The 26754-nt window shown below is 51.9% G+C and overlaps 2 protein-coding genes across 4 annotated transcripts in view; one reads left to right on the top strand and one right to left on the bottom strand.

Annotated features, from left to right (window-relative positions):
• Nucleotides 1-1994: 1994 nt before the first annotated feature.
• MGAT3 (beta-1,4-mannosyl-glycoprotein 4-beta-N-acetylglucosaminyltransferase) lies at nucleotides 1995-25759 on the bottom strand. 3 transcript variants are annotated; one of them, XM_055712186.1, is made up of 2 exons: nucleotides 25503-25759; nucleotides 1995-8727 (listed from the first exon to the last, which is right to left on the bottom strand). In XM_055712186.1, exon 2 carries the CDS (start codon nucleotides 8724-8726, stop codon nucleotides 7218-7220), a length of 1509 nt encoding a protein of 502 aa, XP_055568161.1. In that variant the 5' UTR covers nucleotide 8727; nucleotides 25503-25759; the 3' UTR covers nucleotides 1995-7217. The 3 variants fall into 3 exon arrangements, with proteins under 3 accessions (XP_055568161.1, XP_014141793.2, XP_005446805.2); XM_014286318.3 differs by lacking the exon at nucleotides 25503-25759 and adding an exon at nucleotides 19969-25138; XM_005446748.4 differs by lacking the exon at nucleotides 25503-25759 and adding an exon at nucleotides 19135-19947.
• Nucleotides 9451-26754, top strand: part of RPL3 (ribosomal protein L3) — an 86022-nt gene continuing 68718 nt past the window's right edge. The window contains exon 1 of the mRNA XM_055712190.1: nucleotides 9451-9471. Within this exon, the coding sequence (XP_055568165.1) occupies nucleotides 9469-9471 (3 nt within the window). The 5' untranslated portion in view covers nucleotides 9451-9468. The remainder of the gene's footprint in view (nucleotides 9472-26754) is intronic.

Below are 26754 nucleotides of genomic sequence, written 5' to 3'. Positions count from 1 at the left end.
AGTGAGATTTAAAGAAAAAAAAAAACCAACCAAACAACAAAATTGGACTAATAATTAAAAATTAACTATCCCTGCTAAACAGCATATTAAGCCATGCCCTTACACAGGGAACAAATGTATCTGAGCAACAAAAACAAACAGCCAGCAAGCCAAGCTGTTGGTATCCCCTTTCCAGCTTTATAAAAGGTGTTGTAGTTTTATATTGAATTCACTTTGTTTCCAAGCACCCTGGTGTTTGGAAACAGCATGTCCATCCCCCAATCAGCTAACCTGCTGCAGGCATCGATCAGGAATCAGCCGGAGTCAGCCCCTCTGCGAGACCCAGGGCCTGTCACAGCCCTGGTTCCCACTGAGCGATGTTGCACGATGCCCGTGATAAGCACTGGGCATCCCTGACATACAGTGAGAGCCTGGAGAAGCAGCTTATTTCCAGGTGATTCTACAGCCCCTCCATGGTGCATCTCCCCAAACAACACCTGTTGGTGTAATGACATTTTGCAAAACACACAGGATTTACTTGGCATTAGATGGCTTGCATGCTCCTGGTTCAATACGGCACTTAAGGCTCCCTATCCCACATTCAGGATGCACGCTGCACATACCAAGATCCCTTTTGATGTCTTGAAGGACCCTCTGAGAGACGGTATACAAGGTTCACGGTGGAGCCACGTGGCCCCTGCACTCAGCTGACTGTCAGCGCTGCTCCTGCAAATGAGGGTCTCCACCACAGCCTGGTTTGCTGAAGAGCCAACCCCTCACTCACAGAGGCACTTCAAGCTCCCACAGCAGAAGTTCGTGCTTGCCAAGGAAAAAGGTTCTGGTTTCTGTCAATGCTTTCTTTAAAAAACCCACAAGAAATGAAGAAATGCCATTTAAATTACTTCTTAAAGTAATACAAATGCCAGTAAAAGATTTTGTGTTGGAGGCAAGAAAAATAACATGGGAGAACCTTTGACCTAGTCAACTCTCATTTCTTAAACTCACTCGATTGCCATTGGCCTAAGCTTATATACTTATCTCCCCCTCTTGAAAAGCTGAAAGTTCAGGCATTCTGGCAATCATGTATTTTTAGATTATCACCTATTTGGGCACAAAAATACAGCAATCACTAAGAATGATAAAAATCCTTAACAGAGAATTTTAATTACTAGAGTGGCATGTTTATTCCAGGCCCTTTATTCCAGAGAGAGAAGCAGCAGAAAGGCATTAAGCATGCACAACACAAATCTCTAGTTTTACAGAGACTCTTCCACAAGAGGAGAATTGAAATCATTGGTCTGATGTGGAAGAGAGAAAGAAAAAGGAATGTGCTGGATCTAATGATTTTATGGAAACCAACCTGTGACGTTTACAGTCGCTATCTCTAAAAGGGACCAGGAATGGACCTGAAGTGCAAGACACTTAAAAAGGTAAAAAGTGAAACAGCTGTAGATGGCTTGTGAAAGGCCCTTGCCAAAGGCACTGCTGAGGCCAGATGCTTAGGATGATTCAGAGGAGGACCACGCTTTGATACCAAATAATGGGAACAGTCAAAATTACACTAGACAGGTTTTAAAATAAGCCAAAACAAGGAGGTCATGTTCTCTCATGCACCATGCTGAAAAGAGACATTTCTGCAGTGGGGAAGGTGTAATTTGGGGCTCCAGGGTTTTCCACAGCTTTATTTGAAAAAGTGGGTGCATCCAAGGGAGGGAAGGTGGTGACAAGGGACCATTTAAGGAGCAGTGATGCTGGTTCCTACATCCACCAGCTCTTCTGAGAACTACTCGGCCGGCAGCCATCATTACCTGCTTGTGTGCCTTCATGTGCTCATAGTCACCTAATCTGACCTGGGCCCACAAAATCAGGAATCATTCCCCAAACCACCCAAGGCTCCCCCTCCATCTCCCTTCCCAGGAACACAGTCTGCCAAGGTGGGAAGCAATTTCCCTCATCTGTTTTCCAGTGGCCCCTTTGCCCGGCGATCAGAAATAAAAGCTGCCACACACACCCCCTTGGTTTCCTTTCATACTTTGTAAATTTTTTTTATTATTATCTCCTCCTTTTAAGCATCCCTTTAAGGGTGAAATGAAATCCAATCATTTACAGAGAAAATGATTTCAGAATGTACATTTGATTTATCCTTACAAAAAGTTCATTATTACTTGCTCTTTATAAATTACAGAGTGGAAAGGAGCTTTGCAGACACTCTTATTTTTCCTTTTTTAAATTTTTTTTATTTTATTTTATTTTTGGCAAGTCCACGCATTCTTTTGCCAAAGCAGGGTGTTCTGGGGCTGCCCCAGGGGCAACACCACCAATAGGTCCAGGTGGACCCCAGGCTCAGAAGTGCTGATGGACCACCTCCAGGATGATACTACATCATCATCCCATCCGTACAGGAAGGAAAAAACAGTGGTTTGAAATCTTAGTCTCAGATTACTTCAGATCCCTTCTTAATCTGTTATCTATAGTCCCCAAAGCTTTAAATGTCAGTGTATTGCATTAGAAACAGCTCTTCTTTCTTGGCGCTGGATCTGAGCCCCTCCTGCCACCCCCTTACCTCCAGCTCCCCCTCCCTTTCCATAATAACAGCAAGTTTGTCCAATGAAATCCGAAGGGAGGTTGGGGGAGGGGGGGGCACGGCACACAACGGTGGAGGGATTCAGGATCCATTCTCCCATTCACTTCCCTCCTTTCTCACCAAGGTTTGAGGTCAGTGAAGCCAGGATGAGCCATCCCTTCCCTCTTCATCACCAGTGTTCACTAATCGGACCAGGAGTGACCCCGGACACGTGTCTTCACAGTGCAGAGGCATAGCAGCCACGGAGATTGCTGGCAGGAGCTGGGAGACAGGGGCAGACCCAGCGGCTGTTCAACAGGGGAAAACACACTACTGTCCCACAAGGATACACCAAGGGGGGTGGAGGGGAACAAATACCCATTCTGCTCCAACTCTCCCTCCATCCTGACTCTTATGTTACCTGGAGGCCACAAGGTCCCCCTTTTCACCTGCCACAGAGACATGAAGAGCAGGCTGGCCTGAGCTGCGTGACAGCGAACACTTCAGCAGGACACAGGGAGAGAAAGCAACAGCAAGAGTGGACTTGAGCATGTCATCCTTCATTACCAACCACACAGGCACAAAACCACTTCATCTTTTCTGTCCATCACTTGGGTACAGCATTACCCCCAGTCCTCCGGAGGGGCTGAGATGGCTGACCTGCGCGGTTCCCTCTGCTTCAGCAAGTTCACCTGCTGCAGGTCACCAAAGCCCATGTCCTTCCCTTCACCTGCGGTCAAGGAAGACGACGCGTTCCCCAGTCCAAAGCCCTGCAGGGGCACACAATCCCATTTTTAGGTGGGAGGCACACAGAAAGTCAATAACAGGTATGGGCAGACAGAAAGCGAAGAGCAAGGCTTGGGAATGCCACACGCTGCCTCACCTACTATCCGGTCCTCCCTTGCACCAATTAATTAGAAGGTGGAAAGGTGCTGGGGCAGAAAAAACACAGAGCTGAAGAAGGCTGCAGGGAAAGTCTGGCAATGCTTTCTCTCTCTCCACTGGACAGCTTCGCTCCCACAGGCAGCGGGCACATGGCTTCGCTGCTCACGGCTGCAGCAACCAACAGACTTGGGCTCTGGTGGCCTGATCCCAGTTCCAGCCCAGGGGTTTTTAGCCCTATGCCTCCTCAAACCTCAGGACTTGATTCAGACAAGATAAAGGAGCCTCAACACTCACCTCAGAGTTCAGCACTAGGAAATGAGGATCTGATCCAAACCTGCCTCCTCCTCTGCCTCTTGCCACTCCACACCCCCACATGCTTTTGCGGTCCCTCCCATGGAGGTGGTCTGGGAGGGTGGCTGGCCACCGAGGCCCTGGCACAGCAGCACACGCAAGGCTGGACAGAGGGCAACCCACCACCTTGGGAAATCACTCTGCACAAGTCAGCTTGCTAGTCCTCGTCCCCTCCAGGAACAAGGAGGATGATTTTTAATGACAAGCACTCTAGCCCCTAAGGATAATAAACACAGGGTTAGCCAGACAAATTAGACAGAAGCATTGACTGGTTTGGCCTTAAATCAAAAAATGTTTAAACAATTCCTGAGAAACAAAAAAGAACGCATTTCATCTGTAAAGCCCCTTCCTCCCACCACAACAGAAGTCTGTTTTAAATTTAATTTTCTAAGAGTAAGGAAGTAAGTCCAGGAGAACAAGGCCAGAGTCCTGCAGAAAAGACCCAGCACTACTGTTCCAGCAAGACCTTCTGCTTCTGCCCAAGGGGGCAGAAGGGAGAGGCAATTCAGAGGGAGAGGTGGAGAATGATGGAACAAACAGTGGATGAGAGAGGAGCGAAGGTAACAGGCTGTACACTTCAGGAACAGGAGATCCAGATATTGCAGCTGTGGGCTCATCTGAAACTCCCAAGCCAAGGGCCATACCCAGCAGTGAAAACGTGACTTGCAGTGCACTAAAAATCCCCCAGGATGCCCATGCATGAGAAGGGCTGGTACCAGAGGAGAGGCTGCTCCCACTGTAGAAGATAACAAGGTGCAGCCCTAGCACACATGCACTTTAGCCCCTGCTTCACAGGGCTCTGCTGCTGCCAAAGCACCCATGCACGGACTGACTTGTCTTTCCTGTCTTCAGCAAGGCCTGGCACTGGCCTTGTGTTCTTGTCACAAAGATAAGGCAAAGCCAAAGGTCTGAGATTAGATCTTAGGCTCCCTCCAAGAGTAAAAATGAAAAACAGATTCTTCCTTCCATACTTTTCTGCTACTGAATCCCACGAGCTGACACACCTGCTCTCCTCCGGCTGCCCCTGGGGAAAGCATGTCCCCCTTGTGCTGCAGCCTCAGTGCTACCGCTCTCATCTTGCTCAAAGCAGACTCCTCCTCTCAGCTGGATCCCCATTTCTCTATAATCCCTGTACACCGAAGACCTCCATGCAGCGATCTGGCACAAGGACCCTGTGACTGCGACAAGACTCCGTCCTGCTGCATCAACAAACCTGCACTTAGAAGAGCCACAGATTCCCTTTGGGGGAAGAGCATTCTGCCTACCAGAGCTCCTCCTCCCTCCACTAGGTTCCCAAATGGGACTTTTCTACCTGTGGGGAAGACACAGCAGAAGCGAGAACGCCTTTTTTTTTTTTTTTTTTTTTTAAATCAAAGTCCTTCAGTTCTTCTAAGCAGGCATTATGGCTTAGGTGTGGAAGAAGCTAAGCTCAGTTTGATCAGAAAAAGAATGTTCATCTTTATTCTGTTCCAGTCTCAGTCTTATTAGGCAATCAAGTTATTGTCGATGTTTTTTACTTCTCTAGAGATGTGGATAGGAGGGCTAAAGAAAGATATACAGAGATGGGAATGAGGCACAAGGCTGGGAATAGGTTGGACAGCACAGGAATACGGACCCTGATGGAATGACTTAATGGCAATGGAAACCCTCCTGCTTCAACACAGCACTCCCGATGTCAGGGTCACTCTTCCTTATGCCATCATTTTCCTCCTCCTCCTCTGTATGATCTTCACTACTATGCTTGGAACATGAGCCAGTCTTTCCACTGCAAGGCTAACAGAGCAACTTCACCATGTTTTTCACCCTCTGCCCACTACAGCCCAGGCTCCGGGCACTCCATCAAGCCATCTGCTAAGGAAGGGCGGTATGGGTGGAGATGAGGATCTGCGTCCTCAATGAGCTGAACCAATAAGATGGGCCAGATCCTGACCACCCATCACTGGCAAACTCTGAGCAGACACTGGCCCAACCAGCTGCAACTAGTGCTGTAGATTCCCTCTCCTCTGCACAGTCCTGTCTGCACAGCCCAGGCTGCACATGCTCTCTGGATGGCACGATTGTCCCAAAACAGCCTCTTGGTCCCCAGGAAAGTCTGCCTATGCCCTCTTTCTCCATGAGCTCCCTCACACCCTAAGAGCAGACGGATCCTGTGCCTTTGACAGGCTTTGTGTTTCTCCATAACACCCACTGCTGACTCAGAGCTTTGCCCTTCTCCTTTCCCTTTTACCTTACAGCAAGATGAAATGGCCAGCACATGTAAGCAGCGACCCTGCAACAAACAGAGCCTGCAGTGTTGCAGAGGCAGCCACAGAAGCACGCAACAGTGCTATGCAGAGCCAGTGCTCTCCCTGGCCCTTTCCTATGAATTCCCCAAAAAGTCATCCATGCCAAGACAGAGACCACAACTTCTGGATACCACCATTTCCTGAAAGCACACACCCCCCTAAGCCCAACTATGTCCCCTTCCCCCCCCAATATACCAATACTGGTATCAAACGCCCACGTGCATACCAAAACCATGCATGTTAGCACTCATGCACATAGGAAACCATGCACTTGTAAACGTACACTCCCACCATCTGATTAAGTACCCTGCAGCTCACCCCAGCTCCAATAGAAGCATGTACTGCAGGGAAGATGCTTCAGCTTCTGTGGGCCAAGCCAATGCAGTGTTGTGGGGGCAGGGGTGAAAAAGGAGTTTAAAAAAAAAAATAAATCTGCTTTCTCCTCTGCTTCCCATCTGTCTGCTCCAGGATTGGTAGAGCATCAGGACAAGATACAGCCCAGGACAGACGCATTAAGCCTGTGGGACGAGGCTGCATGTTGGGGAGAACACCTTGGAAGCAAAGGATTTCCCTTCCCCAAAATACTCTGAATATAGAGGTATACAAAAAATAAACGCATACTGAGATGCTTTTGCACATTCACTCATCCAAAAAAATGCCTGTGACACACATCTGCACACGTGACCACTCGCATCAGTTTGTGCCTGCTGACTCACACGCTCACTGAATAGCCCAGACTCACATCTGTGCTTGCTCCAATCCACAAAGGATGGGAACAGCTGCCCTCTCTCCCCATGGGACCCTCCCAGCCTCCCCCGGAGGAAAATCCACCAGCTGGCTGCAGAGATTCTCTCCAGCCAGCCGAAGAGGTCCGGGAAATGCAAGACAGTCTTTATGCTACTGCCAGAGTAGGTCCCAAACATCTCTCCTCCTCCTGCCCAGGCCTCCCTTCCCGTTACCAAGAAATTCACATCCCCAGACATCACCCTGGATGAAGGGAAGAAGAGAAGGAAGGGAGGGAAGGCAGAGATCCTGGAGAAATGGTACACCCCACCCAGAACCAAAGAAAACAAAAAAGAAAAAGAACAGATGAAAACACCCGACTCCTTCCCTTTGTTGTGAAGTTCTGATTTCCCATGCGAGCCCCAGTGGCCTCACCCAGTGCTCTCTGCTTTTCGGTAAGGGTTCTCCAACAAGTAGCGGAACCGCTCGTAATTCTTGAGCAGGTACTTGGGAGCATACATCTGCTCCTTGGGGTCGGCAGGGGGATACTCCTGCGTAGTACCATCGAACCAGCCACCAGTCCGGATCAGCTCCCGGATATAGTTGAGGTCTCGTTTATCCTCATAGTCACCCCAGCGGGGGAAGTCCCCATTCTGGGCCGACACCAGTTTGAAGTAGATCCCCTCTGGGGTGAAACACCAGGAGCAGTGCCAGCCAGCAAAGTGGAGGGGGCTGCCCAGCGACCACTGCACCAGGATGTGTCCTGTGCTGTTCTCATACTGCCGAAAGCCAGGCATGGTGTAGTACTCACGCCGCCGCAGACGGATCCCGTCGGTAGCATAGACAGCCTGGAGCATCCCCATGGTGCAGCCTGAGACCACCTCCAAGGTGCCTGGCTGCTTCCAGAAGAAGCCATAGAGCGACTTGCGCATGTGAAAGGCAAAGGGCTCCGTCCAGCCATCGTAGAGCTTGAGGAAGAGCACACCATCACGGGCCGGGATCTCATCAGCATCATCAATGATGAAGACGTCATCTGGGCGCAGGTTGCGGAGGCGAGAGATGCCATCCCGGGTGAGAAAGGTGCGCAGGTAATCGTCAGCGATCCAGCCGTCCTGGCGGCCGCCGGGGGGGAAGTGGTCCAGGAAGACGTAGAGCACCTTGTGGCGGATGTAGTCGAAGGAGCCGTTGAGGAGCATCTCACGGAACTTGAGGGGTCGTGGCTCTCCATAGGCTGTGAAATTCGACTCACACACCACGAAGGCGTCCACCACGTCTCCCAGCTCGTGGAAGCGGACGTCCAATAGGTCAAACTCATGGTTGACGTTGATAGCATTGATGACCCGCCGGGGGATCTCCCGTGGCACAAGGCGGTCCTTGGTGGGCAGGTTGGAGTACTGGACCACAGTGGGGACCCCGCAGCTGGGGCCGTGCCAGCCCGGCAAGCACACGCACTCCACCCACTTGCGCCGCTTGGTCCCACTGGCACTCAGCGGCTTGCGAGCCGGCCGCCCCGAGGCTGCGCCATCCGCTCGCTCCTCCAGCCGCCCTCCCACAGGTGGCTTCTCCAACACCTTGGTGCCTGGTTTAAAGCAAATGCCACCGGCTTTGGTACGAACAAAATATTCTGTTGTGTCTTCTGGCAGCACAAACTCGACTTTGTGCAGCTCTTCACTGGCTCTGCTGGGGGGCAAGGGCTGGAGCAAGGGGGAGTGGGAGTACAGGGGTGTGCGGAGGAACTCTGCACCCCCTGGCTCAGGGCTGACCTGAGGTGTGACAGGGGCATTGTTCCAAAAGAAACTGGAGACAAGGTTGGGACTAAGTGAAGCCAGCTCCCGGGGGAAGGTGACATAGGAAAGGGCCTTGAGGAAGTGCAAGAAGGAGATGAGGCAGAGACCAGCCATGCAGAGAGTCAGAAAGAGCTTATGGCGTCTCATCTTCATCCTGTGGAAAAGCCATGAAAAGGAAAGTCACATTCAATAGTTACTGAGGTGCAAAAAGTTTACCACCGGTAGAAAGCCAGGCTGGGGGTGGCAGACAGCTGGTCCAAATTCAGCATGCAACTTCCAAGACTTGAGTCCAAGAACTACTCCCCCCACCCCCTGCCATCTGAACTGGGCGTTTTGTCTTGGGTGGGTTACACCAAGCTGAACCTCTTCTAGATCAGTCACAGTCTTATAAACTCACAAAGACAAGAAAGGCAATGGCAACAGGATAGAAAGATGGGAAATCCAGAACGATGATTAATGATCTAGTGAAGTCACCACACTTCATAGATTTGTCCCCATTTATTGATGGAAACAAAATTAACATAGGTCTCCCCAGGCCCTGCATCACCAGAGGGTTGAGGGCAGATGAAGAGAGAGCAGAGAGCAGGACAGACAAGGCAAGAGTAAGGGGTACACAGCTGAAACATGAATGGTGCAAGAGAGGCAGTTCTAAAGGACGAAGATCATTAGCCAGGCTGCCAGAGCCAGAACCTACGCTGCTCAGATCTTTTCAAGTGTTTGCTCAACAGGCACCCTAAACCCCACCTTTTTTCCTAGGAAAGGTTAGCCAAATTCACACAGGGAACAGGAGAAAAGAATAAAATTAAGATTATCTCACTTTCACTCTTCTCCCCTCCCTCTCACGTCCCCTGTATCTCCAAATGTTGCCCTTTGCTTTTTGTTTTCTGTGGACGAGATGCTGAGGTGTTTTGCACCTGGATCAGGTGGCTAAAATAAATGCTTGGCTGTCTCCGCTAGTAATACTGTGCCATCATGACAGATCTGTGTCAAGCCAGCGGCGCAGAGCCCTTCTCTCCAAGTGCAAAATATTGCCTTCATCCTCTCCCTACAGCATCTCCCCTCCTCCAGCTCAGGCATGGAGAAGTGATTGAAGACTACAAAGGACAGGGTGTGGGGGGAATGGGGGTGGAAAAAAGAAAGAAAAAACTAAGCTCAACCAATGCTTTGCCAAAGAAAAGCAGAAAAGGTGCTCACCTGCTGTTTAGGGAAAGGAAGGTTGGGGTGAAGGTGCATGGGGAAACAAGGTCACCCAAAAGCCCTTTACAACGCACAGGCAGTCCTCCCTGGAGCATGAAACCCCCTGTGCAGCAGCAGGTGAAGAGGCAGAGCCCCCCTTGGAGCCCCATGCGTGCACCTGCACCGCTGTGCCCCCTGCACAGCACGCTCGCCCGTGGCAGCTCTCCGCACCCTGCCTCCTGCCAGGGCCAAAGTTCCTGAGACGCACCACAGATGCTGTGCCATCACTTATAAACTCTCCACCCAGCACGCAATGGTGCCAGCAACGCCTTTCCAGGAGGCAGCCCTCCCCCCTGGGAGGCACAGGGGAGCTGCCCCACGCCACCAGCCCCACACAGGGGCTGTCCCACTGCCCTGCACTGGGGCTCCCCGCAGCCGACACATCATGTGGGAGCAGGGGGATGAAGCACCCAGCCCACTCCCGCTGGTTCAGAGGGTATTAAGCAAAATACAGCGAAGCATGTTTACTGATTAACTTGGAGAGAATTTAATACTGAAGCGAAAAGCCATAAAGCATTCAGACAGATGGCAACTGCCCAAAGGAAAACATATTCAGCGCTCTACAGATGGCTCGGATACTGACTTTAGTAGAGGGGTTGTCTGCAGTTATACCTTACAGCTCAGCAACAAGCATTTTTGGACACTTTGCGGTCACCTTTTTAAGTGAGAACCACTGTCCACTGATGCCATCCCCCATGCTCGGGTGGCGCAGTGAGGAGTCCCATGTCAAGCTCTGAAGGGGAAGACTGCAAGTCTGAAGCTGGTAGAAAAGTTAAAGCAATGCCACGGGAGAAAAAAAATAAAAGAAAAAAACTCAAGAAAAATAAGAGATAGCTTGATCCTATTCATTAATGTGTATTACAGGGGTTTTTCAGGTACTATGACATGACACAGGCCAGCAGAGGGGCCAGGTCCTGGTTTTCTGTGCCCCCAGGATGCCATCTTGTCCCGTGGGCTGGGAAGGAGGAAATGGTGGCTGTCCTCAGGGGTCCACACCAGGGCAGGCCCTCACCTCCTCCACCCACCTGCCAGGGCTCCACAGCCCAACCTCATATGCCTGGTCATAGCCCAGCTGGTGAGCAACCATCTTTGTGGTGGCCTAGCCATGACGGGGCTGGATGTTCTGTTCAAAGCCATGAAGGACCATCTTCGGGCTCGCCATCAAGCTTTCTTTGTGGGGGCAAAACAAGGGGCTGAAGAAACCCCCCAAGAGCCCCCATTGTGTCCAGATTTTTTTTTTTTGGGGGGGGGGGGTGTGTGTGTCTTAAGGGTCCATTAATGTCTTGATAGAGCAGCGAGATCACTTGCAAGGTAGAGGACTCTAGTGCCTTTTCCTTGCATGTCACCAGTTTTTGCTCCCTCTTGAACTGTGGGGAAGAGAAGGGCACAAAAAAGCTGAAAACACTAAATTGGTAGCAACTGGCTGTCAGGAGAAAGCGTCCCTCACTGGTAAATGAGTACAGCTTTCTCCAGTCAGGTGTCCTGCCCTTTCTCCAAGGCATTACCTCCAGACATCAGGTTGCTCCCTCAAACACTGAAACCTGGGTGAGATGAATGCCTGGCCTGCTTCAATAAAGCAATCCCAGCGGTTGCCAGGTAATGCTGATTTCACTCCAGTTCCTACAGGACACACAAATGCAGGGCAGCCAGCTTTGGGCTGGCCCAGGACAGAGGGCAGCTGCTGAAGGAGTCACACAAGGCACATCATCATCTTCTTCCCAGATGGCTTTGATGTTCCACATGCTACAGTAAATTCGCAGACAAAGGTTGTAACTCTTGACATTCAAACCGCTTCACTTTCTGGGATGTGGTGTGCCATCTCAGCATAGCAGGACACATGGTTTTAGGAAGTACGGCATATTTTCCTCACTTGACATTTGCATACATCAGTATCTGTCAGGCTCAGCACACGGCACTGCAGCTCCTCACCCCCCGGGCAAGGCTCAGCCCGTGCACAGCTGCGCTGCCTCCCGCTGCTGCAGCCTGGCCTGGGCTTGCACAGCCCTGCCCTGCAGCTCTGCCCAAGCAAGCTGGCCCTGCAGTACCCTCTGCTGTTTTGCTGCTGACATGTCCCAGGAAGCAGTTTTTCACTGCTCGGTTGCCTTTGTTAGGGAGTGGGAACATGAGCACATTTCCCATCTCCTCCTAAAAGGAGGGAAGCAATGCAGCAGGCTGCGTCCTCCTCAAAACCTCTTCCCCCACAACCACCTCCATTCTCACATGCCAGGGATTCCCCTGCCAAGGACTGGAGAGCAGTCATGCAGTCTTGGGTGGGCCCAGATGCTAAAGACCATCAGTCACATAGCCCTTCCCACAACGTCTGATCAGCAATGCAGTGAAAGATATGTCTGCGCAGTAGCTAATTGGAGACAGAGGCCAGCAGGGAAGGAAGACTGTATTACCCACCTTCCCCATCCAGAACGTTTACATGTGGTGGAAATGAGAAAGGAGGTACCAGTCAGGGAGGCATCTCTGCTTGTCATAAAAGAGCCCAGCTACTCTGCCACAAAGCAGCCATCAATTACCAGAAACATAGAAAACAGCAAGAAGAGGTTTTTCCCTTCTGACAGTTTTGAGTGAGAAGGGGAAAAGAGTCAACTTGATCTCAGGGAGAGTGATCAAGTTGCTGTCAGGTTAAAAACAACAGCAAGAAAAGCTTTAATGTTCAAGTAGGAGAAAAAGCCAGGAGTATGGACGGTCAGCTCCATTAAGACAAAGCTCTTTAGGGAACATGCAGTTATAAACTGCTTCCAACATTCAGTCTTGGCAAGACAAGCTGAAAGCTTCTTTTTGTAAGGGATCCCTTTGATATCTCCTTGCTTGAAGTTATGTCTCAACCATGCAGGAGAAGGGCTTTCAGAGAAGGAGGAAAGCTGGAAGCGGTATGTATATGAGTTATCCCCAGTCTCCTGTTACTGTTTTACTTTGCCATTATATCAAGTGGCCAGTTGATTTATACCATCCTGAAATCACATCCTGATTTTTCAAGGAGCCAAAGATACACACCACTAAGAGCTGGCAGTTAACCAGTCCTAATGTTCTCTTCTGGAGGACACTGGCAAGAAGCCACTGGATGCCTGCTGCCCCACACTCCATCTCTTTAGGGCATGGGACTTAAGACTCCCTAGACCTCTCCCACAGTTACAGAAGAAAAGCTGCTGTGGGGGACAAGTCAGTGTAGCCGCTTGTGGTTTTACCCTTAATACAGTGATGCTCATCTCCTCTGCCTAAAGTTATCCCGTAACACCCATGCAGTAACATATTTGCCCATCACTCAGACACTTCAACACAAAGCAACAATTCAAATTGGAATCACTTTCACATGGCAGATTAAAATCCAGCATGACTTCCATCCCCCACTCCACACTGAGGGCCAAACTCACTTCTCTGCTCCAGCTAGAAGCAACGAACAGGCTCCACACTTCCGAAATACTAGCTCTACCTGTCATCCATAGGGAACAGGAATCACAACATGCATTGGGGTCACAGTACCTCAAAACACTAAAATCTCATGTTACTTATCCTGCAAACACCTACAGCAGTAAGGAGAAACTATAAAACCTACTATTTGTCTACAACGAAAACGTGACTAGCCCAGGGACAAAAGGATCACACTTTGCTTAAGGATAGGAAAAGGATATTATATTACAAAGCTGCACAGGAGAGAAGTGGGACGTACCAGAAGGTAGCTAGGGCTCAGCATCTCTGACATGAAGGATGCCACGGTGTTTTCAGGGAGTGCAAGCTAGAAGGTGGTCAGCAGGAAGTTCTGACAGTCACAGTACAAGGCAGTTTGAGTGCAAGCAGGTCCATATTGGCTTCCGTTCAAGTTTCAAGGACCAAATAAAACATTCTTCCACAACCTTCATCAAGAGCTGCTGCCCACTGCACTAATGCAATACAGCAATACCTCATGCTACGCATTTCCTTTGTAGCTTCAAGGCAACTGACCACAAAGTGCCACTGACTTGCTGCCAGCAGAACCAGCTGGAGCAAGCCATCCAGCACAGTTACTCTTCAAGTAAGGTCAGGCTAATGGAGAGTGAGGCTCTGCCCTAAGCATCTTCCCTCCCTTTCAACAGGGAGGCGAACAGAGATAAGGTGACCACTCAACAGCGTGCCACCATAGCATCCATTTGACTTCCAGAGCTGCCATCTACACACCATTCATGGGTGTCAACAACCCACGAAGAAAACTGGATGGAAGCGGGGGGGGGGGGGGGGGGGGGGGCGAGACAGCTAAAGGGTGAATCTACACAAGGCTAAGGTGAGGTTGGCCAGGGAGCAGTGAGAGGAGAGCACAGCTGAGAAACACAGGCATTGCCTTCCCCTTCCCAGTGGAGGCAGACACATGATGCACATGTCAACCACAAGCCTCCAGATCGTGTGCGAGACCTTACCAGGCCTCAACTAACCAGTAATATCTGTGGTCAAAAAGAAAACAGGTGTCTTCTCCTATGCTTTATTGTAGGAAACCCAAATGCTCTGTGCCAGTAGCTACAATCTGCTGCATACAGAAACTAAGATGGATGCAATACAAAGCCTCCAGCTTTTTAAGTACTGTGGCTGCTCACTACTTCATCTCCTGGAAGCACAGTACCTTTGGACTCCACACTTTCCACAGGCTTTCACTGTTTCGACTCTTCTCTCAAGTGTCCTGTCCTGCTCTTTGGTGGACTAAGCCTTGGTTATTTTAGATGCCACATCTCCAGCCACAGCAAGATAGCTGCACACTCTGGGACAAAGCAGCTTTTGACCCTCTGTACATAACACAAGGGACCTGGAGATAAAATGGTCCTTGTTGACAGGATTTTGGCTCAAGACTGATCTTCCAGAAGTCAGCAGAATAGACCAGCATCTGAACACCTTCAGAGTCCATTATAAAACCTTCCACTTGAACAGATTGTTCCTACTGTAACAACCATAATACTAATAGCAGCATAATTACATAATTCTCCAGCCCCCAGTTTAAAAGAAGAACTTCTCAGAGAAGACTCTACTGAAGCCCAATAACGGCCTAAAAGACACCAGTTTAATTTTATCCAAGAAGTACTTGAACATCACAAGGGTACAGTACTGCATGATAAAGAAAACTTCAAGCTAGATTTCCAACTCCACTGGAATCTATCAAATAGTCTTTTTTGTATCCTTCAGCTGTACTGGGCTCCCTCATAACTAATCGCCTCCCAGATAAAGCCAGTCTCACCATAAGAATTCCCATGGTTCCAGAGATGCCTCAGCATACTCTGATCTGTCAGACATTCTCAGAAGCCACAGTTTTCATTCCTTAGCACCACTAATCTAAGTGCTCTTTCCACTGAAGGACGAGCGGCTCTTCTATCTTCTCTCCTTCGTTTACACCTGATATCCTGGAAGAACTCTTCCTCAGCCCTGCCTACTGCCTCCTCAAAACAGCTGGTTCCATGAAGACTGCTGTGATGGCCCTGGAGATTGCGTCACCACTTGGCTCCAAGCTCGGGGCTTTCAGGACATCAGAGGGTGAGCTGAGGCACTGCTCACTGCACTCTGCAGTACACACATGCACACCAAGGATGCAAGGACGTTCTCCCAGCCAGATACAGTACTGCGGCTGCTCACTGCTTCAACAGTGCAACTATTACAGCAGGGCAAAATTGAGTTGCCTAGTTCTATCACTTCTTGACTTTGGTTATCTTACAGGGAAAGAATGTTCCATCATGAGACGAGGAAGGAAAGGAAAAAGGGACAAAGCCACACAAAGAAGCAACTTACGCCCTCAGACAGGCCATGGGGTAATCAAAGCAGCATGCAAGAACTCCCATCTAGCCTCAGTATCTTACAGAGAGGGACAGGGAAAAAACATTTTGTTTGATGATAAAAGAAAATCATGCTTTCAGAGACCTCCAGTGAGGCATGTGGTAACACAGGCTGTTGTTTCATAGGTTCTCCTCCCTCCCTCACCACCTTCACAGCTCACCACCCCCCAGTTGTACGAATTCAAGTTGTCAATTGTATGAAAGTCTGCTTTGGAAAGCTAAATCAGCAGCAGATCTAACTGGGTTAAAAATAAACTTTTAAGAAAACGCCTAGGCATGAGAACAAGCAGCTGACCAGCAGAAACTTTCTAAACTATTTCACCAGCTCACTTCTCACCCAAACTGTGGTATCATGTAGATACAACCTCAGTCACTCAAAGTTACAGGGCTTTTTAAAGCGCTGTTCATCTAACCAAGTCTCCAACAAGGCCCCCAATTCAATGGCCATGAGCCCACTAACTCCTCCCAGCAGCATCAGGGACGGAGAAAATCTCAAGACGGGATCTGGAAGAAGCAGCAGCAGGTAACTGCCTTCAAAGCAGATCCTGGCAGGCAGTCCATGTATGCCAAGAAAGTGGAGTACAAATCACAAATCCTCAGAACAGCACCAAGACAAGCAGTCAAGATTACTGGTTACCCTCATAGCTGAGGGTCCATGGGTGAAGACCACATGACAGACACGTGCCAGACTATGAACATAAGCCCTGTGCAAAGGAAAGCAGGAAAGTTCCTGGGAACTAACAGCCCAAGCAACAGGGAGATGCAGGCTGAAGAGCCCAGAGGAAGGTGAGGTGGGTGCCCTGTGGGCTCAGAGCGAGGCAGTTGGAGGAAGGAGGCAAGAAGCACTTGATGCCATGGTGATGGGTACTGTGCACAGACCCACGCAGGCAGGCAGAAACCACGCTGCCTCCAGCTATTTTTGAAGCGGGTGGCAGTTGTTTGTGCATCCCGGGGATAAAAGCTCTCCAAGACGGATCAAGGGGGGGGGAGTGATTAAACCCCAGGAAGACAATAAATAAAGAGAGGCCATGGAACAGCAGCAAGATCCTAGCGGCCACGGAGAAGAGCTGGCCCTCCATCCCCGCCCTCCTTCCTCCCCCATCCATCACCAACCACTTGGGGTTTGGCAGTGTGCTCACTTTCCCACAGTAGCCGATCTATTACTGTTTGGAAGAGCAGTTCCCAGCCTCTTCCTTCCCCTCCTCCCCTCCTTTCAGGCCACAGGGGTCCCTCTTGGCAGCCCCCGGATCCCCCTCTTCCCTGAATTTCTGGTGACCAGCCAATCCCATGCAAAGAGCATTAACCCCTCTTCACCAGGAACAGCTGGAGAAACCTGACTCCATCCTGAGACATTTCTCTAGGGTGTCTCTCCCTCCTTCTCTCCTCCCCATCCCCGACCCCCTGCTCCTTATTCTGTCACCTCTTTCCCCTTTCCTTTTATTTCTCAAAAACTAACTCCAGCCCTGGGAGTGTCACGTCTTGCTGAGACTGTTACACGAGCCCATGGGAATTTTTCTTGGACCAAGAACAGACCCTTATTTATTTGTCTCTTCTGCCTTTGTTCTTCATTTCCTCTTTCAAGACTTAGGCAAGACCTCGACACAGTGCCGTCTGGATCCCCTGCTGCCACTTCACTTTGTTATTATTTTCAGAAAGAAAGTGCTGATGGGCAGAGAGCTCTTCAGTGCCCTGCCCCAAGGCAGAAGTAAATCAGCCCGTACTCCCACCTCTGGGGTGGACAAAGGGCATGGGCTCAGGGGCTCTGCAAAGCACCTCCGGCTTGCAGAGACAACCCCCTGCTTATGTTATCCTTCTGATTGCAGCATCACAGCCCCTCGGATTAAATCCACACAAATCAAATCTTCAGCAACAGCTCTATGCCGGTAACAGGCATATGGTACAACGAAAAGGGGCAGTTTCCCAGAATGAAATCAAAAGCCTCCTAATGCACTTAACTCAGGGTCACATAAATCTCTCTTCTGCCTCCCACAGACGGCTGGATCTTGTTTACAGGCATTGCAGCAGGCCTGGGTCTCAACAATATGTTTACTTCTTCTGCACAAACATACCCTTTCACTAAGCAAAGCAGTACCCTGATCTCCAGATTAAACCAAGGGGAGAGAAATGGGAGCAGGTCTATAGGCAAAGAGGGAGAAATTAGTGAAACCAAATGCTGCCCTGGACATCACAGAGGTCTTGGGACCATTTGTCTTCACATTCTTGCCTTAGATTGCCTTATTCCTTGAGAAAGATGAGGAAGAACTTTGCATTTAGCCAGTTGCCAACATCCCTGACAAGAGCTAAAACCATTCAATGAAAGAATGAGTTTTGTTTCAGGCTGAAGAACCCAAGAACCAGGCCAGGGCCAGGTGGGACAGCATTACTTGTCCAGGGGACATCTGGAAATTGTCCAGCCAGCTCTTCCCCAAACGCAAAAGCCACAAACTGACACTGTGCAGATAAAAACAGGGAAGCTGAGCATTTCTGTCTACTGTACTGTTAAGTAGAGCAGTTTACTGCCACAATCACTTGATTACAGGCCAAGTTCCTTTCTCTCTCCACCCTCAGCCCTTTCCCTTCCCTTCCAGGTCTTTAATAACACAAACATTTATATTGAACTCTGTTTCTGAGAAGTCAGCTGCCACAGCCAGGTCAAAAAGGAAGGAGAAGAGGAAGACAAAAACTGTGTAAGCACACCACGAAAATTGGTGGTGAACAAGAAGAATGTGCAGGGCAGGGAGCTATCGTCATGTTGAAGTCACCAAGACAAGACAGGCAGGAGTGGGACAGCCCATCTGCATGGTACAGCAACCTGCCATAGTGAGGCAGAGGGGCATAGTGTATTAAGCTCATAGGTAGCTGGTGGGGGTGCTCAGCCCACCCAGCTCATCTTCATGATGCTCTTCTGCTGCAAGAGCCAGTAAAAAGCTGCCCCGGTCTCCCTCTGCCCTCAACTGGTTGCTCTTCAGGGTTTAATTACTGAGAAACGATGGGAATTTCAGCTGCACAGTTTGCTGCTCAACCACCTGATCTTTCAAGTCTTCAGGTTCTTATGATTTCTTGTAAAGTCCAATGGACCATATCATGCTAAAGCTAAAAAATACTTTGGCAGGACAAGATGGGCCTTTGAAAGAAAAAATGCTCTCAAGCATCTGAATATTTTAAAAAACAGTCCCAATGATCCCTGCTTCAGACCCACAGTACAGCACTGTAACCGAGTCAGGCACCATATCCAAGCACCCGATTCCCTGTCTCCAGCTTGACATCATCTCTTTACTGCAAAGACAAGGGTCCAAACACAGGAACCTCTCACAGTCCCAAGCCACAGAGATGCTCCACAGTACCACACACCTGAGTGATGTAGAAACCCAAACTGGATTTTCAGGGCAGTTCAGCTGCAGAGGCATACGTGAATACATACAGGCAGAAAGGAAACCTACAGCACTTCCTCATCACTAAGTGATAGACTCTGGATGCCTGACAAACTCCCCTTCCCTTCCCTCCCCCCCCCCTCCCACCCCAGCACTCACGGGAAGCAAGAAGACTCTGTTCCAGAGCACAACTGCACTATAAATAATTCAAGAGACTGCTAAATTATGCAAAAGCAATCCCATCATCCCTCTGGCCAAGCTGAATGCAGGTGTGGTCAACCCTTGCTCCAGAAGTTGCTGCTAGATAGGGATTTTGAGGCCACAGAGGCTCTGCGCCAACAGAACATATCTGAGAGCACAGCAGCCACTTGCTAAGTCAGGCCTGCACCAAGCAACAGCATGACAGGAGGTATCTGAGGACACGGGGCTGATAGGGGAACAGCAATTCCTTTAACCCACCTGTTCCCCAGAGACCTCACACAGCCCCAGGAGACCAAGCAGCAAGATCGTGTCCCCTTCAAGCAGGGCTGCTCGGTACATTGGCCGCGGGGAGCTGGGGAGAGCCACAGCCGGGCAGCACCGGCACAGCCAGGCGCGGAGGCGAGGATTACTGGGGCAGGTGGGAAGGAGAAAACACTCCAGAGGCAGGAAAGGAGGAACACTTTTACACTAGCACAAATATCGTACAGGGAAGGCCGAACTGAACGCAGAGAGAATTGCAGTCTGCTTTTCGCTCCTTTGCCTTTGGGAGATACTGCCTCCCTGAGCATCGGGGCCACCGAGGTTTCCCTCAGCAACGGGGTCACTCAACAACAGCGTGCAGCTCACGCTGATCACCTCAGGGCACCGTTCTCCTGATTTACCCTGCCCTTTACTCTGCTTCTGAGCCAGCCCTCGCACCACCAGCTCCACAAACACAGCACCTCCTCGCACACAGGGAGCACCCCCTGCTCTCAGCCTCTGCACAGGCAAACGCGTCTCCCCAAGCCCTACCTTCCCCAGCTCCCGCCGCCTCTGCCATCGGTCTGCGCCCAACATGCTCAGTCTGCGCAGGCCTCCGTCCTCCTCCTTCTCCCCTGCTGCCCAGCCAGAGGAAGCAGGAATTGAAAGTGCTGCCATAGCCCTCTCTTCAGCCTCAGCAAAACCAGCTTAAAATCTCAGGGCTCTAGTTTACCTTCCCCTTCTTTCTTAAAGGGCTCAGCATCCAGGAGGGAGACTTCCTTTCATGCCTCTTTGCCATACTGCCTCTCTTGCTTTTTGTTCAGTTCCAGTATCTGCATGCCAAAACAGGGGATCCTAACTCAGATAAAGTCAGCGTAGCAGATACCTGCGTTTAGATCGCAGGTTTCACAGCTGCTGAAGCTGTTATGCAGCGGGTCTAATTTGCATTAGTCTTTCGGTATGCTTCAAATCTGCTTGCTGCAGCTTTGGTATCATGCAAGACACAGTCAGCAATATCCCAAGATAAAATTTACCCCAAAGCCTTAAACAGATGACAGTTTGATTCTCCTTGCTAACCCTGGCCCAGCCTGTAAGGATTTACACACCAAGGGGAAAACAGCACTCCAAGGGAAAGGCAGCAGGGAGCCGGGATTATAGATTAGGCGGCAGATCAAGAACAAGGCGATATGTGCAGTGAAAAGGGCAACAGGATCCAAGCGGTGACTAGAAAGTTATCGATAACCCCTGGCACAGCACCCACACCCGGCTGTTCTCTGGGATTTCCAAGACAGCCGGCGGTGAAGGAAGAATGGAAGTGCTGTGCTTCAGTTGCTGCTCTCCTGCGGAGCCTCTGTGTGCACCAACAGGCACATCGCCGCCTTGCTCCACACCTCAGTTTCCCTGGGTGGGAAATGGGAGAGAGACTTTTCTACTCCAGGTAAGGCGGTGGGCTGGCCTAATTAAAAGCAGCTTTATGGGTTGCTTCAAGGCCCTTGGAGAGAAACCTTGTCATAAAATGCAAAGACTCAGATGATCCTCAGAAAGAGGAGCTGCCCCCACTGCCTCTCTCCCCCTGGACAGCCATACCCACCTCTCCTGCTGCTTGCAGCTTTTGCATTACATGCTGAAAAAGACTGCTGGCAGAGCTCAGTTTGGTCACACCCCACAGCCATGGCCGATTTTTTTTGGGGGTGGGGGGAGAACCCTATTTAGACACAGGCCTCGCCACTCACCTAGCTGGGGAAACAGGGAACATTAACCGATCTCATCAAGCTGCCTATCCAACCTGGTAGGGGTGTTATTTCATTATGAAAGGCCAAGGCCCCCACAGCGAGCAGCTCGGGTAACTTTTGCTATCCTAAAGCAGGGAATAATCACTTCCTAGATCATGGCTCAAGAACAAGCCCTGACTTTTTGTAAGGCAGCCAGTTCCCTTCATGCTGCTGCTTCCCTCAGCCTACCCGATGAAAGCAAGCTCAGAGTGCAGTGCTGCACTCCCTTTCACCCATCAGCTCCACCGGGCAAGTTTCTGAGCACAGAAGTACACCTGCCCTGTCCCAGGTGTTCAGGGGTTTGAAGAGCAGGAGGTACCTGTTGTGCTTCAGGAGGAGCCTGAAGGAAGTAAAGGGTTTGCACAGCAGGGAGCGCAAAGAATTCTGAAAAGGAAAGTAAAGAAACCATCTTTCTGCCTTCCTGAGAGCTGCAACCAGAGTCCATTTCACAGGGAGAAACATGGAATGCTCTTGTGCACCCTACATGGCTGCTCCAGCAAAAGGCATCTCCTCCCACCTCCTTCAGAAGGGGGAACTCAGCAGCAATGTGGCTGCAACTACGCCCTGGTCCCTAGGACAAGCTGCTGGTCCTGGCACCCCACAGCATCGCTACTATGGCACAGTCCAGTCCCAACCACACACTCTCCTAACTCTTATCAAAACACCCCAAACCTGACCTGGAGCTGCCCACGATACCAAGCTTTCCCCCTTCACGCAGCTCTGCCAATGCTCCTCAAGGCCAGCCTGCAGCACTGACCTGACAGCACACTCCATGTGTGCACTGCAGATGTCATCACCCTTCCAAGAACATCCAGGGTGGGGAACAGTGGGCATTCCTCAAACATACCCCTATGTCCCCTTGTATTGCACTGCCCCATGTGCCCACCTTCCCCAAATTTCAGATCCCACTGTAACGCTTTGTTGCAATACCACAAGATGCCATCCTGTTGTCAGGGCAAATGCAATGCAGCCTGACCTTTTGTTGCAGAACTGATGGGTGATAGGGAAATGCAGGTAGGGACAACTAGCCACTCTCTTCTACAGTCAGGGCTGGTAACATGAACCAGCCGTTTGAGGCACCTTACACTGACCTAAAGATGTGAAGATCTTGTGCCAGTCAGTACCCCTCCGCCTCCCTCTCTGCCAGAGTTATCGTCAGCTGTACCAGCCTTCGTTAGCACCACCTCCTCCAGCTACATCCCACTGATTGGGTCACAGATTCTAACAATGTACAAAGGGCTCATTTTAGAGCAACTAACTCCACCTAAAACCTAATCAGCCTTTAGGAATGAATGCTGGCCCAGCTTGCCCCATCTATCCATCATCAAATTCCCCCACTTCCTTCCTCCACCTTTATGATCCAATGCAGGGACCAGGGGGAAGACATCAATTTGTGATAGCTGGTGCACCTTAAAGTTGCTATTCTCAAGATAGGAGGAAGCTCAGACACAGCAAGCCAAAAACTCTGCTCTGAACCCTGTCATGAGACAGCGTTTATCTGTGCTTGCTGACAGGTCAAAGCAAGGGAGGGGCACAGGCAGAAACTTCTCTGTCCCAAGGTGTCCTTCACACACTGAGCACGCACAATAACATCTAAGCGCACTGTTCTGACAACTGCTGTACCCACAGCTGTTTATGCACACCACCTTTATTGCGGGCAGAAACTCTAGAAAAGTACATGCGTTCCACGGTAAGCACACCCAGCAGGACCTGTGTGCATTGCTATGTGTACCCAGCAACCACCCACCTATGTTTGTCACACAAGCATCCCTTAAAAGACATGCAATAAGCACGTGACACCAATCTGGCAGGCCACAAAGTCACACCATACTTAACCAGTCGTGCGTGGGAGAAGGAGGAGAAAGGTAAACACAAGGCATATGAGAAACGCACAAGCACACAAACTTCATAGGTACGCTCCCCAGGCAAACACACCAAGTGTATCTGTGCTTGCTGTCGTGCACCTGGCCTAGGTTAAGCAGGCTCTGTGAGCACAGAGCACCCCAGCAACACTCCAGACCAGCTATCCCTGCCTTGTGTTGGGCACAAGTACTCTAGGTAAGTGTTTACAGCTAGGAGCACCCCCTGAAGCTAACATCCATGCAAATACACACACTATTTCCCATCTCCTCTTCTTGACCTCCTTGCTAAGGCAACCCCTGCGGGCCACGCAGGCAACTCTTCCCCATCTTATCAGCATTTGCAGGGAGGGAGGCAGGTAGCAGCTCAGCCCCTGAACCCAGTTTGGAAACGGTCCCCCACATTCTGGGCACCTCTGATGGACGTAAGCCTCAACAGCACCTAGGACCAAAGGTGTGCCGGCATGAAAGGCAGCAGCTGGGCCACCACATTAGGAACAGAGCAAGAAAACTCACCTGCACCTAGCCTGAGTCCTTTCCTTCTCCCAAGGATCTAATTGCCAGATCCAGGGCATTAATAAACAAGCTACGGAGGTGCAACAGAGTCCTCCCAGGGAGGGAATGTTATACCTTGCAGTGGATTTCTTACCACTACTGCAAAATCACCCAAGGGTATACAGAAGCTATAAATCTCTGAGGGACTTTTATGACATGCAGTGGCAGAGTTGAAGCTTCACTCTTCTGCAGATCTCAATGGCTTTCATTCAAAGCTTGCTTTATAACACTACAGGGAGCCTGGAGGCTCCCCAGGAATAGCTCAAAAGACCGCTCTTCCACCCAGCTTGGAGGACATGTTCCCAGCACTACTACTGAGGCTGAAAAACCAGCGCAGGTGCTATAGCTGTTTTTACTGGGGGCTTTAGAAACTGGAGATGTGCTGGGGAGCCCACAGTTCTCCCTCCCCTCTGAGATGCCTCTCTGCTGTCTGAGGCTCAAGCAATGGCAGGTCCTGCTTGATTTCAGCTCTTCTCAGAGGAGCTGGCAGCAACCAGGCTTCAGCAACAAGGGCTTGCAAGTGTTCCCTAAATCACAGGCTCCAGCTCAACTGTAACACCCTTTCTGCACGTGGGATCTACCGAGCACGAGAGCCACCCTTCGGGGAGGGGTCCTGAAAAGTTCCTGCAGACTCACACATTGCAGGGGGTGGGGAGACGAGGGCAGGAGTTAGGTGGGAGTTTGAAACTGTTCGCACAGGGCTGGGGGATCCCAGTGACTCAAGTCATACTTGTTAGCAATGGTGCCACTGCATGTTTTCACGGGCTTGAACTTCCCACTCAAGGGGAGGGATTTGGAGTTAACTGGAGGGCCATTCTCTGGGAGGGGAGGCGCTCGGCACCCACGCTGTGTGCTGGAGACAGGGCAGGCTCTCTCCTGACCCAAGCTGCGCCTTAGGGTGGAAGGAGGCGTGCGAGACCCCAGCTTCAGCTCTGGGAAACAGGCAGGGCTCCGGGAACTGCAGCCTGCAGAAACACCCAGAGGAAAACCACAGGCTGAGGCACCAAGGGGAGCCTCTCTCCATCCCGCTCTGCACTCCCTCCCTTGCTGAGCTGTCTCAGGAAGCCTAGAGCTGCAGCAGATGCCATGTTCCCCATCACCCTTGTCATGCTCACCCAGGGAGCTAAACTCCAACAAGGACAGAGCTCCGCCAGCCTGTGCCACTCCAGCAGGACATACATCTATTTCCAGCCCAGCAGCGACCTGACAGCCCTGCATGAGCAGGGAGAACTTGGCTGCCCACGTCCCTTTGCAGCCAGCCCCCAACGGGGGGATTACAGCAACCTGACATGGAGACAGAGCAGGGGGAGAGGGGACGTTTGATGATCATACGGATCTATTTGTATGTATGTTTTCCCTCCCACGCGCACACTCCTGTTACTCCTTCTCGCTTGCTGCAGGCTTGGCACGCATCCCCAGCCCGTGCCCTCCTCGCCTGCCGAGCACGGGCAGCAGATGGGCCTCCGCTGCAGTGCCCCGGCCGGAGGGTGCCTCCATCCCCGGCGAGCCCGCACCCGGCAAGGGGCTTGGCAGCATCGCCTCCCTCCTCCCCACCGCCGATGCTCCCCCTAGCAGGGGATGCCGGGATTATTGGGGGGGGGGGAAGGAAGGGGGGAGACTAAGAAAAAAATAACACTAATATAAATAAATAAGGAGCGGGAAGGTGGGGGCTCGGCGGGGGAAGCCTCTTTGACAGTGCCCGCAGGGAATGACGCCGCACCCCCGGGGCCGACGCACAACTTGCAGGTGGCGGCAGCGGCGGGTGGGGGACGGACGGGGAAGGGGAGGGGGGTCCCGCCGCCGCTGCCCGCAGCGCCCGCAGCCCCGGGGCAGCTCCACCGGGGAGGGGGTGCGCGCCGCCCCCCGCCGGCCCAGCCCCGCCGCCCGCCCGCTCACTCACCCCCGGCCGGCGCAGCGTCGGTGCCCGCCGGGCCCCCGGCGGGGCGAGGCTGCCGCTCGCCCCCGGCCCGCCCGCCGCCCCCCGGCATGGCTCGGCGCCGGCCGCGGCGAAGCGAGGCGAGGCGAGCCCGCAGCCCCCCGCCGCCTTCCTCCTTCTCCGCCGCGGAGCGGAGCGGCCCGGCACCTCCTCCCGGCCGCGGGAAAGGATGCGCTGCGCCGCGATGCCGCGCCGAGCCCCGCCGGCAGCGGCGGGCAGGGCTGCAGCAGCCCCTTTTGTGCCGCCCTCCCCGCCTGTCTCCTCCCCCGGCGCGCCCGCCCGCCCCCCGGGCCGCCGCCGCCGCGGGCCGCCGCCGCCGCCCCCCCCCGGGGCCCGGCCCGGCCGCCCCCCGCCTCCTCGCACAAAGGAGCGCCTTGTGGGGGGGCGGCGGCCCGCGGCAGAGCCGAGGGTGCTGTACGGAGCGGGCTGCGGTAGCGAGCGCCGGGCCAGGCGGTGCCCCCCGAGGATGCTGCGGGGTCGAGGCGGAGCCGCGGTGCCGCCCCGCAGCCCCACGGCAGAGCCGGCCCCTCCGGCGCGGCAGCATCCCTCCCCGTGCCCCGGGGCGAGGCAGGGGGGAGGCAGGAGCGCTCGCTGTTCGGCGGGAGGGAGGCGAGGCGAGGCGGGGATGTGCGGGCTGCCGTGCCCAGCGACATCCAGGAAGTTTTGCTGCGGTGCCAGAAATAGAACCTGTGTCTGCTGACTCTCGATCCTGCGCCCCAACCGCAAAAGCTGCCTTTTCTTAATTCAACTTTTCCCTCCCTCCTTCCTCATCAGGCCCATCTTTGGAAAGGAAAACAAAGCCAAGCCAAACCAAAACACACCCCACCCCCACCCCCCGGCCGAACGGCACCGCTGCAAACACGCAGACATGCGAGTGTGGGACCTCATCCCTTGTGGCCAAGAGCTAACGAAAGGTCAAAAGGAAGCAGAACCAGAGTACACCCTTCCTCGAGATTTGATGGGAATTTAGAAAAACAGCACATTAAAAACAAAGCATCGGTGCCAACACCCCTCCAACCTGCTATTTATCAGATGGGCGAGCTGGGCAGCGCGCTGGGGAGAAGGAGAGAAGCTGTTCTGTGGAACTGCTGCCACCCGTTCTCCCAAGCAGCACTTGCGGCAACCCAACGGGGATGCACAAGAGTCTGCCCTACGGGCTGATCTTCTGCCTCTTCTCCTCACCTTCCCTAGCTGGCACCAGAGATGGCTTCCCTGC

Source organism: Falco cherrug, chromosome 5, assembly GCF_023634085.1.
Source record: "Falco cherrug isolate bFalChe1 chromosome 5, bFalChe1.pri, whole genome shotgun sequence".
NCBI classification, from domain to species: domain Eukaryota; kingdom Metazoa; phylum Chordata; class Aves; order Falconiformes; family Falconidae; genus Falco; species Falco cherrug.
Note: the sequence above shows the minus strand (reverse complement) of the source record. Positions and strands in the feature narration are given on the sequence as shown.

Bases quoted from the DNA above. Each gene is read 5' to 3' on its own strand.
- MGAT3 (XM_055712186.1), bottom strand. From the start codon at position 8,726: ATGAAGATGAGACGCCATAAGCTCTTTCTGACTCTCTGCATGGCTGGT.